This window comes from Scyliorhinus torazame, chromosome 13 (assembly GCF_047496885.1).
Source record: "Scyliorhinus torazame isolate Kashiwa2021f chromosome 13, sScyTor2.1, whole genome shotgun sequence".
Lineage (NCBI taxonomy): Eukaryota > Metazoa > Chordata > Chondrichthyes > Carcharhiniformes > Scyliorhinidae > Scyliorhinus > Scyliorhinus torazame.
The window spans coordinates 98,728,252-98,748,938 of NC_092719.1; the positions used below are offsets into that span (position 1 = coordinate 98,728,252).

General features: G+C 50.5%; 1 protein-coding gene across 3 annotated transcripts in view; it reads right to left on the reverse strand.

Moving 5' to 3' along the window:
- LOC140388204 (cyclin-dependent kinase 16-like) overlaps positions 1 to 20,687 on the reverse strand; it is a 688,814-nt gene that overhangs the window by 366,316 nt on the left and 301,811 nt on the right. For all 3 annotated transcript variants that reach the window (XM_072471989.1, XM_072471990.1, XM_072471991.1), the window contains one exon: positions 15,158 to 15,281. In XM_072471989.1, the coding sequence (XP_072328090.1) occupies positions 15,158 to 15,281 (124 nt within the window). The remainder of the gene's footprint in view (positions 1 to 15,157; positions 15,282 to 20,687) is intronic.

Genomic DNA, 20,687 nt, shown 5'->3' on the forward strand with positions numbered 1-20,687 from the left:
CCCCGGTCGTCACCCCTGGTACTCTGCCCTCCACACCATACCCTTGGTCGGTTGGGTCCTGGCACCGCGAGGGCCTCAGCCCGGCACCTGTGCCTGCCACAAGGGATACTGATGGCTGGTGAGAAGGTGGAAAACCTGCGGCCCCTATCCAGCACCCTCCTGCAGGGCTACTGTGGGCGTTCCCCTTGGCTGCATGATGCCCTGCCAGCAGGACGGGGTTAGGGTAGAGTGGAGGGAGGGGATGGGGATTGGGAGGGTGGAGTGGGGGTGAGGTGGGGGCACCCATACAGCCGACACCCCAACCCCACAGCCATTCCCTGGTCTCCCCCCGCTACTCCACCCCCAGCCTGCCCTGCCGGCGGCAGGACCGGCAGCTCATGGTCGCGTCTCTGGGAACATGTCCTCCCTCCTCTCTCTTCCTCAGCAGCCAATCCGTCTGTTTCCTGATTTTAAAACCCCTACAAGTGAACCTCCTGGTAGAGGTGGAGCATCGCGGGAGACCCGTAAAATACTGGGAGGGGCCCCGTCAATGATATGCCAACAGGTTTACTGCATGTGGGGCGTAGAATGCATTGCCGCAGCTGTTGAAGCACCGGTGCATGGCATTCCATTGGGCGCCTGGCACCGGCCCCGAATTTATGCTGATGCATGATTCTTCGCCCATTCGTGCCTCAGGATTCTGGCATCGCAGGACGGAGAATCCCACACAAGATTCCTTCAACATCACTTTCCAAACCCACAACCACTATCATCCAAGAGGACAAGGGCAGCAGATACCTGGGAACACCACACCAAGTGACCAAGCGGGAGTCTCCGCTTCTCCAGCCACGTGATTGTAATGATATGCTTCAGCAATTCTGTATGTTAACATGTCAGACCTTCAACCAGCGGGTGGCAGTAGAGATGTACCACGTGACACTGCAACCTCAAGGAGTCTGGAGTTAGAAGTTATCAAAGAAGAACAAAGAAAAATTACAGCACTGGAACAGGCCCTTCGGCCCTCCAAGCCTGCGCCGATCTGGTCCTCTAACTAATACTGTCGCCTAATTTCTAAGGATCTGTATCCCTCTGCTCCCTGCCGATTCATGTATCTGTCTAGATACATCTTAAATGACACTATCGTGCCCGCCTCCACCACCTTCACCGGCAATGCGTTCCAGGCACCCACCACCCTCTGCGTAAAGAACTTTCTACGCATATCTCCCTGAAACTTTTCCCCTTGCATCGTGAACTCGTGACCCCTAGTAATTGAGTCCCCACTCTGGGGGAAAAAGCTTCTTGCTATCCACCCTGTCCATACTTCTCATGATTTTGTAGACCTCAATGAGGTCCCCCATCAACCTCCGTCTTTCTAATGAAAACAATCCTAATCTACTCAACCTCTCTTCATAGCTAGCGCCCTCCATACCAGGCAACATCCTGGTGAACCTCCTCTGCACCTTCTCCAAAACATCAAAATCCTTCTGGTAATGTGGCGACCAGAACTGTATGCAGTATTCCAAATGTGGCCGAACCAAAGTCCTATACAACTGTAACATGACCTGCCAACTCTTGTACTCAATACCCCTTCGATGAAGGAAAGCATGCCACCAGCATAGCACACAGGGCTAAATCGCTGGCTTTTAAAGCAGACCAAGGCAGGCTAGCAGCACGGTTAATTCCCGGACCAGCATCCCCGAACAGGCGCCGGAATGTGGCGACTAGGGGCTTTTCACAGTAACTTCATTTGAAATCTACTTGTGACAATAAGCGATTTTCATTTCATTTCATATGCCTTCTTGACCACTCTATCGAACTGCGCAGCCACCTTCAGGGTACAATGGACCTGAACACCCAGATATCTCTGTACATCAATTTTCCCCAGGGCTTTTTCATTTACCATATAGTTCACTCTTGAATTGGATCTTCCAAAATGCATCACCTCGCATTTGCCCAGATTGAACTCCATCTGCCATTTCTCCGCCCAACTCTCCAATCTATCTACATTCTGCTGTATTCTCTGACAGTCCCCTTCACTATCTGCTACTCCACCAATCTTAGTGGCATCTGCAAACTTGCTAATCAGACCACCTATACCTTCCTCCAGATCATTTATGTATATCACAAACAACAGTGATCCCAGCACGGATCCCTGTGGAACACCAATGGTCACAGTTCTCCATTTTGATAAACTCCCTTCCACTACTACTCTCTGTCTCCTATTGCCCAGCCAGTTCTTTATCCATCTAGCTAGTACACCCTGGACCCCATGAGACTTCAATTTCTCCATCAGCCTACCATGGGGAACCTTCTCAAACGCCTTACTGAAGTCCATGTATATGACATCTACAACCCTTCCCTCATCAATCAACTTTGTCACTTCCTCAAAGAATTCTATTAAGTTGGTAAGACATGAACTTCCCTGCACAAAACCATGTTGCCTATCACTGATAAGCCCATTTTCTTCCAAATGGGAATCGATCCTATCCCTCAGTATCTTCTCCAGCAGCTTCCCTACCACTCACATCAGGCTCACCGGTCTATAAGTACCTGGATTATCCCTGCTACCCTTCTTAAACAAGGGGACAACATTAGCAATTCTCCAGTCCTCCGGTACCTCACCCGTATTCTAGGATGCTGCAAAGCTATCTGTTAAGGCCCCAGCTATTTCCTCTCTCACTTCCCTCAGAAACCTGGGATAGATCCCATCCAGACCTGGGGACTTGTCCACCTTAATGCCTTTTAGAATACCCAACACATCCTCCCTCCTTATGCCGACTTGACTTAGAGTAATCAAACATCTATCCCTAACCTCAACATCCGTCATGTCCCTCTCCTCGGTGAATTCCGATGCAAAGTACTCGTTAAGAATCTCACCCATTTTCTCTGACTCCACGCATAACTTTCCTCCTTTGTCCTTGAGTGGGCCAACCCTTTCTCTAGTTACCCTCTTGCTCCTTATATATGAATAAAAGGCTTTGGGATTTTCCTTAACCCTGTTTGCTGAAGATATTTCATGACCCCTTTTAGCCCTCTTGATTCCTCGTTTGAGATTGGTCCTACATTCCCAATATTCTTCCAAAGCTTTGTCTGTCTTCAGTCGCCTAGATGCTTCCTTTTTCCTCTTAGCTAGTCTCACAATTTCACCTGTCATCCATGGTTCCCTAATCTTGCCATTTCTATCCCTCATTTTCACAGGGACATGTCTGTCCTGCACTCCAATCAACCTCTCTTTAAAAGCCTCCCACATATCAAATGTGGATTTACCTTCAAACATCTGCTCCCAATCCACATTTCCCAGCTCCTGCTGAATTTTGGTATAGTTGGCCTTGCCCAATTTAGCACTCTTCCTTTCGGACCACTCTTATCTTTGTCCATGAGTATTTAAAAACTTACGGAATTGTGATCACTATTCCCAAAGTAATCCCCTACTGAAACTTCAAACACGTGGCCGGGCTCATTCCCCAACACCAGGTCCAGTATGGCCCCTTCCCGAGTTGGACTATTTACATACTGCTCTAGAAAACCCTCCTGGATGCTCCTTAATAATTCTGCTCCATCTAGACCTCTGACACTAAGTGTATCCTAGTCAATGTTGGGAAAATTATAATCTCGTATCACCACCACCATTATGGAAAGATGTTGCTCCTACATCTTTCCATAATCTGTTTACATATTTGGACCTCTATCTCACGCTCGCTGCTGGGAGGTCTGTAGTACAGCCCCAACATTGTTACTGCACCCTTCCTATTTCTGAGCTCTGCCCATATCGTCTCACTGCTCGAGTCCTCCATAGTAACCTCCTTCAGCACAGCTGTGATATCCTCTCTGACCAGTAATGCAACTCCTCCACGCCTTTTACCTCCCTCTCAATCCCGCCTGAAGCATCGATATCCTGGGATATTTAGTTGCCAATCATGCTCTTCCCTCAACCAAATCTCAGTAATAGCAATAACATCATACTCCCAGGTACTAATCCAAGCCCTAAATTCATCTGCCTTACCTACTACACTTCTTGCATTAAAACAAATGCACCTCAGACCACCAGTCCCTTTGCGTTCTTCATCTGCTCCCTGCCTACTATTCCCCTTAGTCACGCTGACTTCATGATCTAGTTCCTTACAGGCTTTAGTTACTACCTCCTTACTGTCCACATTTGGTTCCCATCCCGGTGCCACATTAGTTTAAACACTCCCCAACAGCATTAGCAAAAGCACCCCCAAGGACATTGGTTCCGATCCGGCCCAGATGTAGACCGTCCAATTTGTAGTAGTCCCGCCTCCCAATGTCCCAAAAATCAGGGGCGCGATTCTCCACTCCCGCGCCGGTTGGGAGAATCGCCTGGGCCGCCAAAATTTCCCGGGACGCCGGTCCGACGCCCTCCCGGGATTCTCCCAAGCGGCGGGAACGGCCCGGTCGAGTTTCGCGGGCCGCAGGCCGGAGAATCGCCGGAGACACCCAAAATGGCGATTCTCCGGCACCCCCGCTATTCTCAGGCCCGGATGGGCCGAGCGGCCAGACCAAAACAGCGGGTTCCCCCCGGCGCTGTCCACACCTGGTCGCTGCCGTCGTGAGCAGTGCGTGAACGCTGGGGGGGGCGGCCTGCGGGGGGCGAGGGGGGATCCTGCACCGGGGGGTACCTGAAATGTGGGGTGGCCTGCGATCGGTGCCCACCGATCGTCAGGCCGTCCTCTCTGAAGGAGGTCCTCTCTGAAGGAGGACCTCCTTCCTTCCGCCGCCCCGCAAGATCTGTCCGCCATCTTCTTGCAGGGCGGACTGAAAGAGGATGGCAACCACGCATGCGCGGGTTGGCACCGGCCAACCCGCGCATGCACGGATGACGCCCGTTATGCGGCGCCGGCTGCGTAATCTATGCGGCGCCGCCTTTACGCGGGCGACAAGGCCTGGCGCGTGTAGATGATGCGGCCCCGATCCTGGCCCATTGTCAGGGCCTGAATCGGTCGGGTGCGGGGCCGTTCCGCGCCGTCGTGAAGCTCGACGGCGTTCACAACGGCGCGGCCACTTCGGCGCGGGAGTGGAGAATCCCGCCCCTGAACCCCTCCCTCCTGCACCATCTCTCAAGCCACCCATTCATCCTGCCTGTTCTTTCATTTCTACTCTGACTACTACGTGGCACTGGTAGCAATCCTGAGATTACTACCTCTGAGGTCCGACTTTTTAACTTGGCTCCTAACTCCCTAAATTATGCTTGTAGGACCTCATCCTGTTTTTTACCTATATCATTGGTGCCTATATGCACCACGACAATTGGCTGTTCACCCTCCCCCTTCAGAATGTTCTGCAGCCGATCTGAGACATCCCTGACCCCTGCACCTGGGAGGCAACATACCATTCGGGAGTCTCGTTTTCGACCACAGAACCGCCTATCTACTCCCCTTACAATTGAATCCCCTATGACTGTAGCCCTTCCACAGCAGAGCCAGCCATGGTGCCATGAACCTGGCTACTGCTGCCTTCCCCTGATGAGCCATCTCCCCCAACAGTATCCAAAACAGTATACCTGTTTTGGAGGGAGATAACCGCAAGGGACACCTGCACTGCCTTCCTGCTTTTTCTCTGCCTTTTGGTCACCCATTCCCTTTCTCCCTCAGCAATCCTAATCTGCGGTGTGACCAATTCGCTAAACGTGCTATCCACGACCTCCTCAGCATCGCGGATGCTCCAAAGTGAGTCCTTCCGCAGCTCCAGAGCCGTCATTTGGTCTAACAAGAGCTGCAGCTGGACACACTTCCCGCACGTGAAGGAGTCGTAGATGGTCGTAGACCGGTAGATGGTCGTATTTTGTGTTAGCTCTTACATTATAGTTATCAGTCTTACAACACCAGGTTAAAGTCAAACAGGTTTGTTTCAAACACTAGCTTTCGGAGCACTGCTCCTTCCTCAGGTCCTTCCATTCACCTGAGGAAGGAGCAGTGCTCCGAAAGCTAGTGATTCGAAACAAACCTGTTGGACTTTAACCTGGTGTTGTAAGACTTCTTACTGTGCTCACCCCAGTCCAACGCCGGCATCTCCACATCATTATAGTTATCAACAGTTCATTGTTTAGTAGTATTAGTATTGTTTTCCTCCACGCCATTGTAAATTAATAAATCTTAACTAGTCACAAACTAGATGTTCTCTAGAGCACTGACTCAATTATTGCAATGCATTAGAATGTAACAGAAGTGGTGATCGACGGTTAAAGATCTTAAATGAAGAAATAAGAAACAGCATTACTAAAAAAATCTACTAATCGACGAAGAGCATCAACAGAACACATCTCAATGCTCAACTGGTCACTGAAGAAAAAGATGAATAACTTGAAAACACCACAAAGTCTTTGTGTAACTGGCCAGCTGTAACTAGCGCAGGCGCACTGGCTGTCATCCCCCCGCCGGTTCGACGCCAATGGCGCAGGGATCCAGGAGCCGGCGCGGAAGAAAAGAGGTCCGCAGCCAGAGGGGACTGTCATAATATACATCTATGTATACAATGGAGTGCAGACAGGCAGTGACTGACACACAGGATGACCAGTAAGCACACAGAGCAGAGCAGCCAATCACCAGACAGGACACAACCACTATAAAGCCAGAGGGCACCAGTTTTCCCGCTCTCTCGGGACCCAGCCTCTGAAACAGTCAGAGGTAGTGAGCTGGCCAGTGCAAACACCATGTGGTAGCTAGTAAGTCCTGTTAGGCTAGTATCAGGTCTCCAGTCAAGTCAGCAAAGTGTCAACCCACAGTTGAACATGTATAATAGTTTAGATGTTAAATAAAATCGTGTTGCATCTTATCATGTGTTGGATGTCTGTCTCTCGCTACACTGCATCAAGTGCAGTCCACATCGACCCAGCCTACCCAACACATCATGGTACCAGTGAGTGATGCTGAAAATTGACGGACCTACCTTAAGTGAATCAGCGTTGACCAGCAAACAGACGGACCGACCTTGAGTGAATCAGCGTTGACCAGCAAACAGACGGACCGACCTTGAGTGAATCAGCGTTGACCAGCAAACAGCCATCCGGTGACATGGAAAACGTCCGCCCTCCACCGCAGCTCCGCATCGCCGGCAACCTCGGTGCAAATTGGAAGTTCTTCAAACAAAAATTCCAACTCTATCTAGAAGCCACCGACCTCGAGGCCGCATCAGACGCCAGGAAGATCGCACTATTCGTCTCCACAGCTGTGGACCACGCCATCCACATCTACAACTCCCTTACATTCGCTGAAGGCGAAGACAAGACAAAATTTAAAACATTCCTACTGAAGTTCGACAGCCACTGCGACATTGAGGTGAATGAGAGCTTTGGACGGTACGTTTTCCAGCAGAGGCTTCAGGGTAAGGATGAACCTTTTCAATCCTTTCTGACCCATCTCCGCATCCTTGCGCAGTCATGTAACTATGACTCGACCACTGATTCCATGATCCGGGATCAGATCGTTTTCGGGGTCCACCCCGATTCCCTTCGCCAGCAGCTCCTGAAAGTCAAGCAGCTCACCCTCACCATCGCCATCGAAACGTGCGATCTCCATGAAGGAGAACTCGTAGGAGGCAAAGCTAACCTCCTACGAGGCGGAACGGGTGCAGGCCATTGCACAAATGCAGGGCCTAAGTATTAACGAGAGTGGCCATTCCACGCGCTTTTCCTGGGCCCCTGCGCATGCGCGCCACGACCGAGGGGACGGCGAGGCCGACAACCAGACTGCGCAGGTGCGTATGTCATTCGACCGGACTGCGCATGCGCGATGGTGCACGGAACGCGCTGACGTTGGCGTCATGACGTGTCCGAATTGTGGCTCCGCCCATCTAAAGCGGCAATGTCCGTCAAAATCACGACGGTGTCTACAGTGTGGCAAGCTTGGCCACTACGCAGCCCTTTGCAGATCTGCTCCACTGCCCAACATCCAGCGATCCCAGCCGCGGCGCAGAAGCGTCCGTTCAATACAGCAGGCCATACCGGACTCCGACCCCGACAGCCCAACAGATCCTGATGCTGCGTGCCTCAAATCTCCATACCGGGTGGGCATCATTACGAAGCATGCGCTGCCTTTCTCCAAGACAGCGACGCACCTCCCGATCCTCAGCCTGGATCCCGTGTGCTGTCCTCACAGTCAACAAGGCTCGCATCCGGTTCAAACTGGACACCGGCGCATCGGCGAACCTCATCTCCAAATCCGATCTCGACACCATCCGCGTCAGGCCAAGCATTTCTTCCACCAGCCTGCCAGCTCCTTGACTACAATGGCAATGCCATAGCTGCCAGTGGCTCATGCCAACTCGGAGTTTCCAATAAGTCATTTAAAGCGACACTGCGATTTGAGATCGTGCCACCTGACAGAGCATCTCTGCCCGGTGCTCGGGCCTGTAAACTCCTGAACTTGGTTCAGCGAGTCCACACCATGTCATCCTCACAGGTGACAGCCTCACCTGATGAGAACTTCCAGGCTGAAATTGATGACATCATCACGCAGTACCACAGCGTGTTCGACAGAATGGGCACACTCCCATACCGATACAAAACCCTGCTCAAACCGAACACCACCCCTGTGATCCACGCACCACGTCGGGTGCCGGCACCTCTGAAGGACCGCCTCAAGCAGCAGTTACAGGACTTCCAGGACTAGGGCATCATATCAAAGGTCACAGAACCCACGGACTGGGTCAGCTCCATAGTCTGCGTCAAGAAGCCGTCAGGGGAGCTTCGAATCTGCATCGACCCCAAGGATCTAAACCGCAACATCATGAGGGAACTTTACCCGATACCAAAACGAGAGGAGTTGACCAGCGAGATGGCACATGCCAAACTCTTTACGAAGCTGGGCGCCTCCAAGGGGTTCTGGCAAATACAGCTGGATGCATCCAGTCGCAAGCTGTGCATATTCAATACCCCGTTCGGTCGCTACTGCTACAACCGGATGCCTTTTGGCATCATCTCTGCCTCAGAGGTATTTCACCGCATCATGGAACAGATGATGGAGGGTATCGAGGGGGTGCGCGTGTATGCTGACGATGTCATAATCTGGTCCACAACTCCTCAAGAACACATCGATCGCCTCAAGCAGGTATTCCACAGAATCCATGAGCATGGCCTCCAACTCAACAGAGCCAAGTGCTCGTTCGGTCAATCAGAAATCAAATTCCTTGGTGACCACATCTCGCAGCAAGGCGTGCGGCCAGATGCTGACAAGGTCTCGGCGATCAACGCCATGAAGGCCCCAGAGGACAAGAAGGTGGTCCTCCGCTTTCTAGGGATGGTCAACTTCCTCGGGAAGTTCATTCCAAACATGGCGGCACACACCACAGTCCTCCGCCATCTCGTCAAAAAGTCGAAGGAATTCCAGTGGCTGCCCGCTCATGAGAACGAATGGTGTGAGCTCAGGGCAAAACTCACCACAGACCCGGTTCTGCATTCTTCGACCCTACCAAAGAGACCAAAATATCCACTGACGCGAGCCAGGATGGTTTTGGGGCGGTGCTCCTCCAACAGGGTGACTCCTCCTCATGGGCCCCAGTTGCGTATGCCTCCAGAGCCATGACGCCCACTGAGCAATGGTACGCTCAGATCGAGAAGGAATGCCTCGGCCTCCTAACGGGAATTGACAAATTTCATGATTATGTGTATGGCCTCCCAAAATTCACGGTTGAGACGGACCACAGACCACTAGTCCACATAATCCAGAAGGATTTGAATGACACGACGCCTCGGTTACAATGAATCCTTCTCAAGCTACGCCGCTATGACTTTGAACTTGTCTACACGCCAGGCAAAGAACTCATTGTTGCAGATGCCCTTTCCAGGTCTATCACCACACCGTGTGAACAAACTAACTTTGTCTGCCAAATCGATGAGCAGGTGCAATTGTGTGCCTCCAACCTTCCGGCCTCTGATGAGAGGGTCATCCAAATTCATGAGGAAACGGCCAAGGATCCTCTGCTACAGCATGTGATGCAGCACCTCACGAATGGCTGGCAGAAGGGACAGTATCCCCAGTTTTACAACGTCAAGGACGACCTGACGGTGGTGGATGGCATCCTCATGAAGCTCGATAGGATTGTGATTCCGCAGAGCATGCGAGCTATGGTGCTCGGCCAACTCCATGAGGGCCACCTGGGGGTCGAGAAATGTTGACGCAGAGCTCGAGAGGCAGTCCATTGGCTGGGCATCAGCCAGGACATTGCCAACACGGTCCTCAACTGCCCCACATGTCAGAAATTTCAGCCAGCTCAACCCAAAGAAACTCTGCAGCAACATGAGATTGTGACCTCCCCATGGTCCAAAGTCGGTGTCGACCTTTTCCACGCCAAGGGGTGTGACTACGTCCTCCTGGTCGACTACTTCTCCAATTACCCAGAAGTGGTAAAACTGTCCGACCTCATGTCAAAGGCGGTGATTAAAGCATGCAAAGAAATGTTTGCCAGGCATGGGATACCGCTCACGGTGATGAGTGACAACGGTCCCTGTTTTTACAGCCAGGAATGGTTTGATTTTGCCCGCCTATACAACTTTCGTCACGTAACCTCCAGCCCCCACTACCCGCAGTCAAACGGGAAGGCCGAAAAAGGGGTCCATATCGTCAAGAGATTACTATGCAAGGCTGCAGACTCAGGCTCCGACTTCGACCTGGCGCTGCTGGCATACTGAGCATCCCGCTGTCCACTGGGTTGTCCACACAGATGCTCATGAATCCCACTCTGCGAACCACGGTTCCAGCCATCCATGTTCCAGACCTTGACCACCTCACGGTCATACAAAAGATGCAGCAGTCTCGGGCCCAACAGAAATCAGCATACGACGCTCATGCCACGGATCTCCCCGAGCTGGTCCCAACCGATCGTGTTCGTGTGCAGTTGCCTGACGGTGGCTGGTCCGCCACAGCTGTGGTGGTCAAGCAAGTGGCCCCGAGATCGTTCCTCGTCCGCATGGCTGACGGCTCCTTCCTACAACGCAACAGACGGGCGCTGCGCAGAGCTCCATGCCTGCCACCTAACCATGATATCCCGCCTCACACAATGCTTCCTCCGGACGTGCCCTACCACGAGACACCGATCTACCAGCAATCCTGCCGACCTCTGCGACCACCGCATTTGCGGCGGTCCCGCCTATCCAAGTGCAGGCGGCCCCCGATCCACCCTTGAGGCGGTCAACCAGAATTAGTCACCTGCCGCAGAGACTAAACTTATAGACTGAACTTTTGCACAACTGTGTTACCTTATCGTTTTGACCTCTGTAAATATCGTTGTTACCATTTAATCTGCCTTATATCTGCACTAGCGACACCTTCCTGTGTACGAAAGATCATTTTAGCACATTCTGTACATAGTCACGTAAATATACACATCCACATGCACATGGACCTTAATCGTTGGCTTTGAAAGCAGACCAAGGCAGGCCAGCAGCACGGTTCAATTCCCGTCACAGCCTCCCCGAACAGGCGCCGGAATGTGGCGACTAGGGGCTTTTCACAGTAACTTCATTTGAAGCCTACTTGTGACAATAAGCGATTTTCATTTCATTTCATTTTCATTTCTTATTTATTATCTCAACACACACAATACAGAACAAAAAAAAGGGGGGGGAGATGTCATAATATACATCTCTGTATTTTCTCCGGCAGGGGGTCGGAGAATCCCACCCCACGTGGATGGGGAAAGGGAGAATCCCAGTGAACGGTGTACCGCTGGGAATCACGTGGCTGGGGAACCGGAGAATCCCAGTGAACGGTGCACCGCTGGGAATCACGGGCGGGCTTCTCCCCTACTCGGCGGATCGGGGGGTCCCGGCACCAATGAGTGGCGTGAACCATTCCGGCGTTGGTCCGCCCCAAACGTGCGGAATCCTCTGCACCTTCAGGGGCTAGGCCGGCGCTGGAGTGGTTTGCGCCGTGTCGGCCGGTGGGGAAGGGGCTTGGCACCACGCCAACCGGCGCCGAAGGGCCTCCGCCAGCCAGCACGAGTTGGCGCATGTGTGGGAGCGCCAGCGTATGCTGGCGTCATCCCAGCACATGCGCAGGGGGATCATCTCTGCGTCGGCCATGACGGAGGACCACACCAGCCGATGCAGAGGAATGGAGTGCCCCCAAGGCACATTGGAGTGCCTCCAATGCCCCGGATCGCTGGGCCCCGACTGTGGGCCAGGCCACCGTGAGGGCACCTGCCAGGGCCAGATCCCCCCTCGCCCCCCCGAGAACCACGGAGGCCGGTAAGGACCTACTCTAATTTTCACCGCCGGGACCGGCAAAATACGGGCGGTCATTCTTTTTTTTACACTTTTCAATTCCAAGGTGACCGTCATGAATTTTTTGTAAAGTTTCAGCTCACAGAAACTGTGGTATTATTATTCTTTGTTGCCTTAGCAGAAATCCATTTGCTACACTTAGTTCTGCTTGAATATTGTTACGCTTTGAGCATGACCCTTTTGGCCTCCCTCGTTGAGATTCTTGATTATCTTCTGAAGAATTTCACCCTTTTTGGTTTCCTCGATTATTAGCTTTGATTTTTCATCAGGCACCGGCAGTGTCTCTGTTATCAGATTGACACGCACTTGCACATCTTCGTCAAAATGGATTTCTTCCAGCACAGCTGTAGCTTTTGATAGCGCATCTGATACAATGTACTTGCCTGAGTGTAAATGAGATCAAAATCATACCGATGGTGCTTCATCATCATTCTCTGGAGACGAGGTGACATCTCACTTAAATGTTGTTCTGACAATGGCGACTAATGGTCTGTGATCCCTTTCAACCAAAAATGATGGTAGGGGAGGCGGGGTCGTAGTGGTATTGTCACTGGATTAGTAAACCAAAAACCCAGGGTAATGCTCTGGGGACCCAGGTATGAATCCTGCCATTACAGATGATGGAATTTGAATTCAATAAAAATCTAGAATTAAAAGTCGAATGATGACCATGAAACCATTGCCGATTGGCGTAAAAGCCTTTCAACCGATCCTTTAATGATACTGGTACTCTCCTCGGAGCATGTATTACGGGTTGCGCATCATCCTTTGGTTGAATTCGGTAAATAAATGGCAAAACACCGAAACCCTGAAAAATCTCCAGAAATGCTTGTACTATTGAATCCACCGATGTACTGTGCGCAGTCAAAGCACAGTCAGCACTATGTACTCTCTTGACTTACTGAAGTGGTTCACAAGCTTCCACACCTAGTAACGATTCACGATCTGCAGCTACAATTGAAAATTTCACTTTATGGATTCTATCTTTGACTTTAACGTCAAGCTCACACACACCTAGAGTATTAAATTGTTGACCATTGTAATCTTCACTTTGATTTTCTTGCTAGAAAAACAGTGCTTCACAAAGTAGTTTTTGCCTTTGCATTCCACTTACACAAAATGGAGTCATCTGGCAATCTCTTAAAATGCCTGTCACTGTTGAGACCACGTTTTTCTTTTGGGTGCGTCACAACATCTATGGCGTCGGCCTTATTCCCGATTTTCATGCCTGAGCTTCTCAGGCTGGACTCTCCAATTTTGAGGTTATGTCTCCATGCCGACATGGGAACGGTGGCGTTTTCCGACAGACAAAATGGCGTACAATGGCCACCAATCCTCCATTTGTCTGGGGGCTAGCATCAAGGCAGCGTAGAGCACCCGGAGAATTGCCAGGTCAGTGGCCGCTCATGCGCACGGTGGCGGCCTGCAGAGGGCGCGCCGTGCAAAATGCCGCCGGCCGCTCGTGGACCCGGCCTGCAAAATACTGCCCCCGCTTTGGCCGGCGACCGGAGAATCCAGCCTCTCGTGTTTAATGTGTTGATTTGTTGTGCAGCCAACCCACTGGCAAACTTTCATTGCATCTTTGAGCTGGAGCCCATTCTCCCTCATAAGATGTTCACGCACTTCATAATTTTTATGCCAAATACAATTTGATCCCTGATCATTGATGATTTTAATGTGGAAAAATTACAAGTCTAAGCCTTTAATTTTAGATCCGTGAGAAAACTGTTAAACGACCCGACCCGCCTGTCTGCTGTGTGCGTGTTCTGAAAATTTACCATTCAAAAGTTTTGTTCCCCTGCAAGACTCATCGAACTTTTTAACGACGGCATCAAAGTTTTCACTATCTGCCTCTCACTCAATTACAAACGTGTTAAAGATTTTGATTGTCTTTGGACCTGTAACAGTGAGGAGCAGCTCCATTTTCCGCTCATCAGGCTCTGTATGTAAACCTCAAACCACTACGTACAAGGTAAACAGCTGCTTAAAAGCGCACCAATTTGCAATTTGTCCGTTGAAATCCTAGTCCCGCCGGTGCCGCTCTAACATGCTCGGGGCCGGCGGGACCTCAGGGTTGAAGGGTCCGGGGGTCAGCCTGTGGTGGGGGGAATGTGGGGGGAAACCCCAGGGAGGACCTCCGTAGTGGCCTGGCTCGCGATTGGGGCCCACTGATCGGCGGGCCGTCCTTTCTGGCTGCAGACCTCTTTTCTTCTGCGCCGGCTCCTGGATCCATGTGCCATTTGGCGTCGGGGCCAGCGCGGGGATGACAGCCAGTGCGCATGCGCAAGTTGGCGCCAGCCCAACTGCACCGGGTCGATGCCGGGACTGGCATCTGGAGCAGCGTGGGCCACTCCAGTGCCATGCTGGCCCCCTCAGGACCTGGGAATCGGGTCTCGGAACCAGCGCTGGCGCCGGCGTAAAGTACTCCCGTTTTGGCGCCGGCGCCGGCACTCTGGCGCCGGACCAGAGAATCGTGGCCGTGATTCCCAGCAGCACACCGTTCACTGGGATTCTCCGATTCCCCAACCACGTGATTCCTGGCGTTGCACCGTTCACTGACGGCAGGATTCTCTACTCCACCGCTGTCAATGGGAAACCCGCAGGCGGGAGTGCACAGTGGCAGGAACAGGGAATCCCAACAGCTGGAATATTCTGGCCATTGTCTCCCTATCTTCTACATTGCTGAGGTGATTTCACAGCCAGGGTGTGAACCCTGAGCTGGCCGGGCTACAAATGGCTGTGTGAAATAGAGGGAGGCTACATTTCAGGCACTTCTGTCCGCACTTTGCACCAACATCGTTTTAAAAGACTAACTATCAATGACTTAATGGAGGAGTAGCCAGTGCTGAGCTTCGGGTTCCACTAATCCTCACCGTGCTGAGGAAATCCATTGCTCTCAACCACTTTTGTTTCTTAGTTATTAGAATTTTTGACACATACCAAAATCGGCCAGCTTCAGCTCTCCTTTGTCATTAATCAGCAGGTTCTGGGGTTTTAGGTCCCGGTGTAATACCTTCCGTCCGTGGCAATAAGATAATCCTCTCAACAACTGGAACAGAAAGATCTGCAGACAGGAGAAAGAAACAAAATCAACAAAACACCTAGTGACAACGTACTGAACTGGGGAACACACAGAGAGACACACTCCGCAATCATCCCAGAAATCGGCGGTGTTTAACCCGCCAACTGCAATGGCAGCTTTTCCCCCCGTGTTGTGCGGCATTTAGTGAAGAAAATGAGCAGGCGCGGGTTTCACACAATGTTGCTCCTATGCCTCCTCCCTCCCTCTGCCCATCCCCTCCGCCTGTCCCCTCCGCCCATATCCCTCCTTCCAACCACCCATCCCCTCCTCAAACCTCCATCTCCCGTGCTCCCCGTCCCTTCCTCCTGTCCACTCCTCTAGCCCCTCCACCCTTCCCTTCCGCTTGCCCCCCCGCCCGTCCTCTCCGCCCATCTCCCCGTCCCCCTGCCCGTCACCCCCTGTCCACCCCCTCTGCCCGTCGCCCCCTGCCCATCCCGCTCTGCCCATCCCCTCTCCCCATCCCATCCTCTATTCTCTACCTTCCATGCTCCCCGTCCCCTTCTCTAGTCCCCTCCACCCTTCCTTTCCCAAGTCCCCACCGCCCATCCTCTTCCTGTCCCCTCTGCCTGTCCCCTCTGCCCATCCCCTCCTCCAATCTCTACCTCCCATGCTCTCCATCCATCTTTATGCAGGACAGGCTGGCACATAACAAGAGGGAGAGATCCTTGATGGGTGGGGGAACAGTAAACTCAAGGTCCTGACAGACTTGGAAGACAGAGCCATTCAGCTGGCCAGTGAGGGCGTGAACTCTTCCTGTGCTGATGGTGAGGTCAGTGATGCTGAACCAAGTGAGGATCCAGCATTGCAGCATCCATCAGTCTACCATGCTGTGAGTGGTGTCTCCTGTTTCTCAGGCCCCGCCACACAATAATAACCTCTCCTTTCACAGGCACATCTGGAAGCAGCCGAGGGATCCACGAGCCAGGTCCTCAACTGCAACTCCGAGAACAGTACAGACCCCCGATACTGAGGACCTGTCACAGCGCTCACCCACACCCTCCACCATTGCAGAGCCACACACCTCGGTGGGACCTAGTTCTAGAAGAGCCTTGGGGCCACAATCTGTTGAGGACATCACACAGTCTGATCCATAGCAAGCAGGCGTGGGTGCTGGTGACGAATGTGATATAAAATAGTTACTTTAGAGATACTAGTTAATGTAATGTAGAAATAAGCCACTTTGATTCTTGCAGTTAGGGACAAAGGAATTCGAGACCGCATGGAAAAAGCAGGAAGAGGTGTGTCTATAAGAGTGAGGCTGCATTGATAGGGGCCAGAGAAAGGGATTGGAAGTGAGCCAATCAGAATAGATTAAACAGGTCAGGAGGGACCTAGGCTGACCTATGTCCGTCGAGTATGTGAAACTTGATACCATTTGAACTGATTTTGCAGAGATCCCTTTGTCTTATAGTCAGTCGTTTTCTGGAGTGTAAGAGGCTGGATGTCCTGTTACATTTCTGTAAGATGATTAAGCTTGCAAGCTAAATAAATAACTTCTGTTTACGTGCGAATCCGTCTCAACTTTTATTGAGGCCAGACTGACAGAGAAAGAAATTTGGAGATCAACATTTGGTGCCGAAACCCGGGACCTCTCAGGGCGATCCTGCTCCAACTGCGAAATCAGAATTAGACTGATTATGAACAGGAGGACGGGGAACAAAGGGCCCTCAATGTAGAAATGGAAAACGACCAGCATTGATTGTTCCCCTCTTCTTATCGTCTGATTAGTCTGGTCACTCGCGGTTGGCACAGAAAGACCGCCTCGACGAAATCACAGGTCAGTCTGGGGATAAGCACTTTAATTGTGAGTTAATTCGGCTGGGGAAGGCTATATTGTTGATGTAACATTTAAGATAAATGGTTCAACTTTAATTGTGAGTTAATTCGGCTGGGGAAGGCTATATTGTTGATGTAACATTTAAGATAAATGGTTCAACTTTAATTGTGAGTTAATTCGGCTGGGGAAGGCTATATTGTTGATGTAACATTTAAGATAAATGGTTCAACTTTAATTGTGAGTTAATTTGGCTGGGTTATGTTATGAGAGGTAGATGTAACATTTGAAATTGAAACAAATGGTTCACCTCTATATGTCTGTGTGTTAAAAATATAGTTGATTAAGTTAAAGAATTTTCCTTGGACTGTAGTGGCGAAAAAACGCAGTTCCAAGGACTAGTTGAGATTATGGGAAATTCCTTGGATAGCACAAATGATCCAGGCATGCCACTGCAAATATTATGTGATAAGTATCCGGACAAAGCTAAAGACTTTAGAAAATTGTCAGCACAGTTAAGAACTAAAATGGGAGATGAATGGCCACTAGGGGGAACCAAAGACCTAGAAATGGTTAAGAAAATCCAGGGACTGATATGGAAAAAAAATCAAAGTATGAAAACTAAAGAATTAATTGGATTATGGAGGCAATATTGTCAAGAGGAAAAAGATAAGATTATGTTGTCCAGCTGGCAGGATAATGCACTTAAAATGGGGATTTCAATTAGTGAACAGGGTAACCTAAAAACATTACAAATCTTGAAAAAGGAATGTGCATTTAAAAAAAGAGCAAATAGAGACAGGAAGGACCCGGGTCACACAAGAGGTGAACTACGTAGTTCAATGGCTGGCCTTGAATTGTCAGAAGAAGAAAAATTCAATAAGTCGGAAAAGTCAGTAGAAATTCCGTCTGCACCCATAGTATGGTCTGCGCTCATTCCAGAACCACCAGAGTACAATAATATATACCCAGCCATTGCTCCCCAGATTTCAAATATGCCAGAAACTCAAGCCCTTTTGGGTGATAGTGTGGGTCCTGTTTTACCAACTTCACAACCGAAAGAGCAAAAGGAACTTTGTCCCACAAGCCCAGTTAGCTCTAGGACAAGATCTCGGACAGCAAGAGAGGGGCTTGAAGCTCACCAGAAACAATTAAGCATATCACCTCAGTCTCCCCAAACTAAGGAGAAATCACAAGAGTTGGGAACAAAGAAAGCTGAAACAACTTCGGTTGAAGAGAAAGAACTCCCCCTAGTGACAGGGAGAGACGTTGAAGTCTTGGAACAACCAGGGGAAATACCTAGAGTGCCCCCTGGTGACATTCGGAGACAGTTACCGATTAGGAAGATGAGAAACCCCGATCCAGGGACGGCGGCTGCAAACCCCACAATAGACGTTTACTTCCCATGGACACCCAGTGAGATGATGGCTATTATGACTACAATCCCAGATAGAAAAAAATCTCCTGCTGCCTTTGTGGATTCATTGAGAACTACTATCTCAATTTATCAAGCTGATTCAAGGGACCTCTGGGCCCTAGTTCAGCAGATTTTAACCCCAGCAGAGTACCGCACTTGTCTTAACCACCTGAATTATGCTAGTCATGCCGCACTCCAGCAGGCCTATGCGTTAGACGACGATAGAAGGACACAGATCTTAAATGCGTTGAATAGCACATTTCAAAGGCCCATAAATCTTTCTGTTATCTTAGACCTAAAACCTAAGAAGAATGAAGACCCAGAGGAATTTCTGGGGCGTTTTAATGAAATCTACCGGGGGCAGTCAGGCGATTTGCTGTATCAAAATGGTCAGAATTCCCCTCAATACTGTGCTATGTTAATGCATTGCCTACCACCTTCTGTGGTTACTGCTGTGAAATGTAATAACATGAATTGGACGGAGAACGACCCTTCCCAGATGGCAAGGGCAGTCAGATTTTACTGGAAGGAGGGTGTAGGCCCAGAAGGAGGCTCAGTTACAAAGGTTAAGACTGAGTATGTAATGAAAAAGGATGATCTGCGACCCCAACAAGGGGCAGAAATGGTAGTTTACCAGCAGGAGCCCCAATATAGTGACTTTGGGTGGGTGGATCAGCGAAGAGGGGGATACCAAACCCACCCAAAAGGACCCTCACCCCATTTTTATGGTCCACTGAATGAATCAACAGCTCTACAACCGCAGCCCCCTCTGAGGGGCCATTGGTCTACTGGAAGACGAGGCCGGGGCAGATATAGAGGGAACAATGGATGTTTTAATTGCGGCCGTGTAGATCACTGGCAACAGGAATGCCCCTTTAAAAGACAGGCAGCAGAAGGAGATTATCCGACCCAAAGGAAAGGGTACCCACCAAGGGGAGGACAGATGAGATACACTGACTTCTCCCAGGCAAACCCTTTCCCAACACAGGATTGACTAGCTAATTTAGCCATAAGGACTCTCCAATCCGACAGGGAACCTATTATCTCTCTGCAGATAGGAGATCAACATCACTCATTTGTCATCGACACAGGGGCAGCGATGTCTTCTGTGCAATCAACACTTAAATTACCAATATCCGACCACACGCAGCAATTATCAGGGTTCCAAGGACAGGTGTGTGAGTATCCTATTTCTGAACCTGTGACAGTCACTTACGAGAATACGTCTGCAGAACATCAGTTTGTAGTGACTACTGGATTGGACTGTAACTTGTTGGCCCGAGATTTACTGTGTATCTTCCAGCTACAGCTAGAATGCGGAGATGAGGGGGTAACGGTTACATCATGGAGGATGAGACAACAGTGCTATATTTCTATCACCCCCCAGTGGTGGACGTTAGACATTGAACAGTCACTGCATCACGTTACCCTGGCCTATGACAGAACTGGACGAAACAGGGAGTTGGAGGACAAATACCGGCCATTACTTGAGACCGAATGGCCAGTCAAGGTTACAGCCACAGTCACGGGAAAAGAAGGTACAGCCGATTTTGTTACAATATCACCACATTTATGGCCACAGTCAGCTTCGGTAAGCCCTCACATTACACGTCAGGTCTATGACCCGTACCATGCCAGGGATATGGGACGAATGGTCAGGAGGGCAGTGGATCATTCAGATCCAACAGACTACGCACTTCAAGCCATGCCAGACGGCACTACCATAAAATATTTTGAGGTCCCTGAAACGATTAACACTCGACTGCAGCATCACAGGGGACATGATGTGTTGGAATATGTCAATCCACAGGTCTGGGCGGAATACCCATCACAAGTGGGAAAGACAAATGTTACACCTATCAAGGTAATGATTAAGGATCATGCAAAGCTACCTTCCATTCGGCAATACCCCCTCAAATCTCAAGCTGCTCCATCAATAGATAAATTAATTCAAGAACTATTGAAACAGGGTATTTTGGTCCCTTGCCAATCAGAATGTAACACCCCCATACTTGCTGTGCCTAAACCAGCCAAACCAGACCAGTACCGATTAGTACAGGATTTACGTTCAATCAATGCCATCGCACAGCCGTTACATGCTCTCGTCCCTAACCCTGCCCACATACTGGCTCAAATTCCAGCACAAGCCCAGGTCTTCGCCGTAATTGACCTTCAGCACGCCTTCTTTGCCCTCCCA